The 2599-nt window shown below is 42.2% G+C and overlaps 1 protein-coding gene across 1 annotated transcript in view; it reads left to right on the top strand.

Annotated features, from left to right (window-relative positions):
* Nucleotides 1-2599, top strand: part of LOC107675251 (decaprenyl-diphosphate synthase subunit 1-like) — a 17911-nt gene that overhangs the window by 6571 nt on the left and 8741 nt on the right. Inside the window, exons 2-6 of the mRNA XM_016469532.1 lie at nt 168-257; nt 868-923; nt 1429-1555; nt 1657-1784; nt 1866-2007. Of these exons, the coding sequence (XP_016325018.1) occupies nt 168-257; nt 868-923; nt 1429-1555; nt 1657-1784; nt 1866-2007 (543 nt within the window). The remainder of the gene's footprint in view (nt 1-167; nt 258-867; nt 924-1428; nt 1556-1656; nt 1785-1865; nt 2008-2599) is intronic.

Below are 2599 nucleotides of genomic sequence, written 5' to 3'. Positions count from 1 at the left end.
GCACCAATATGGCGGCGACGTTGACGTGCGGTCGAGCGGCCAATGAGGCGTCTAGGTATTTATTATGTCTATGATTCAACGCACCGCCGTTTCCGTTTAAAAAAAGTTTCGCAATGTTTTGTCGGGGCTGAACGCATCCCAGTTTAGCCTGCCCCGGACCAGGTTAGTTTCCCAGCTGTTGCGGGTTCAGCAGAAGAGCTTTCACTCATGCGGCTTCAGCAGGCAGAAGAACAGAAAGTTCCACCTCTACGACGCAGGTAGCGACCACACTGATGAAGGTCACTGGTGTGAGCCAATGAATGACAGACAGATAACTGCCTTATATCATTACATTAGGTTTGAGAGGAGTGCAATTGTTTTTTTTTGCGTTGTAACAGTGTTAAAATTCTTATATCATTTAATGTGTATGAAGTCGTGTTTGTAAGGAACGACAGGAGTCTTGACTGAACTCTGTTAAAGGTCAAGAACTCGTGTAGTAGACGGGAGAATTGAGACAGTCCCACTGCTCTCTGTTGCATTGAATGTCAGTGGAGCAGAAGAGTGTTTGACAGGAAGTCTGGTGTTGTGCAATGTGCATGTCTTAATCTGTGTAGGCCAAAGTGTCTGGAGAACAGTTTGTACCAGGGCTCACCAAACTCTGGAGGGCTGGTGCCCTGCAGAGATTAGCTCCAGCCCTGATCAGACACACCTGAGGCAGCTAATCAAGGTCTTGCTTGGTACACTTGAAACTTCCAGGCAGGTGCGTTGAGGCAAGTTAGAGCTAAACTCTGCAGGACACCGGCCCTCCAGGACTGAGTTTGGTGACCCATCGTTTTGATAGGTACGGCACTACTTTTAGCTTTGTGATCTGGTATTTATGTTTTTCAGGTTTTATTCCGGCAGGGCCCTGTATATAATTTTAACAGACCAATGACTATTGCAAGGTATGTCAATCTCACACATGTGTACTAATTAATACAGTGCTATTACAATACTAATTCATTCAAATTTGTATGCATAAGGACACCGGGGCAAGTTGTCACACGAGAAAGGTGTGGCGAGGACTGTGAGTCAGAGCCCTTTTTCTGAAGGGTTATGTGACACTGAAGAGTTACGATACCCAACCCTACTGAAGACTGGAGTAATGGCATTTACAGTTATAAATTGTTAGAATATTTCACAATATTATGTGGATATTATACAACTGTACTTTTGATTAATAATACAAATACAATTTATTTTTTAAATATACAGATTGAGATTGACTTTCAAAAATAATAAATTACACTGAGTGTCAAGTGTGTCAGCTAGCCCTGATCTCTCTTTTGTGTACATTCATACTTTTTGAAGTATCTTTTTTTGTTATTAATAATAAGCCTTTTTAAAAAAAAAAAAAAAAACAGATTTTTAATGTATTTATTAAATTACATTTACATGTTTGTGTTTCAGGCACAGGAATAGATGTCTGTACACAACACCACGAGTCTGTTGCAGTATATGCAGTGATGCAAAGTTAAAAGATCCTTTCTCACTAGCACAAAAGGACTTGCAAAATGTATATGAAGACATAAAAAAGGTAAATCAAGAACACTTTCCTAATGTGAAGTTTTATACCATTTTATGCCTTTTAAAAAGCAAAGTACAGAAACGGACCCTTTGAACTTTCCGTTTCAACAGCTGCTCGTCTCTAAAGCGGAGCTGAAAGCGCTGTGTGATTATTACTTTGATGGGAAGGGAAAAGCCTTTCGACCCATGATTGTAATCCTGATGGCTCGAGCTTGTAACGTCCACAGCAATAAAGAAGGGTGAGAAAGAACTTCAGCGCTGTGTGTTTTTATAATGTGATGCATTAGTCAGTGTTTATAAAGCACATCTGATGTCCTCAGGGTCCTGCTGCCGGCGCAGCGCTCCATCGCTATGATCTCTGAGATGATCCACACTGCCAGCTTGGTGCATGATGACGTTATTGATGATTCAGACACGAGACGTGGGAAAAACACCATTAATAAAATCTGGGGTGAGAGAAAAGTAGGTAACACATCTGGCGTAACCCATCTTAAAGGGATAGTTCACCCAAAAATGAAACAAGGGATTTTCAGTGCTGGAAATCCGTTTATCCTTTGTTGAAACTTCCGCGTCGTCGCGGAGAGCGTGGGTCACGGTCGTTTAGCAACGGCAGACTCCACGAGCGCTTTGGAAAGAAGGAGAAAGCGGTGCAGCTGCGTTTTCCACCCGCGACTTGTGAACGGCCCCAAAGTCTGTCTACACCGGACGCGACAAAGCGGCTTGCGTATCATTTGAACTTTGTGTCAGTACATCATAAACGAGGCATCAGTTAACTGTCAGGGATTTGTCGTGTCGCACCACATCCAGTGTAGTCAGTCACACAGCATCACTGATTAAAATGGGTTCATAGTATTTTGTCGCACCGCTCGCGCCTAATAGAGCTATTGAAGTCATCTGATTTTTTTTTTTCATATCGCAATCTATATCGCAGAAAAAAAAAAATAACGCAATGTGAGTTTTTTCCAATATCGTGCAGCCCTAATTACCGCCACCTATCTCTCAAATGGACCATTGACACTCTATCTACAATCTCAATTAGGAGTGTCAATGGTCC

This window comes from Sinocyclocheilus anshuiensis, unplaced genomic scaffold (genome assembly GCF_001515605.1).
Source record: "Sinocyclocheilus anshuiensis isolate Anshui unplaced genomic scaffold, SAMN03320099.WGS_v1.1 scaffold1090, whole genome shotgun sequence".
NCBI classification, from domain to species: Eukaryota; Metazoa; Chordata; class Actinopteri; order Cypriniformes; family Cyprinidae; genus Sinocyclocheilus; species Sinocyclocheilus anshuiensis.
The sequence above is the reverse complement of the archived record's forward strand: the minus strand, read 5'-3'. Positions and strand labels throughout refer to the sequence as shown.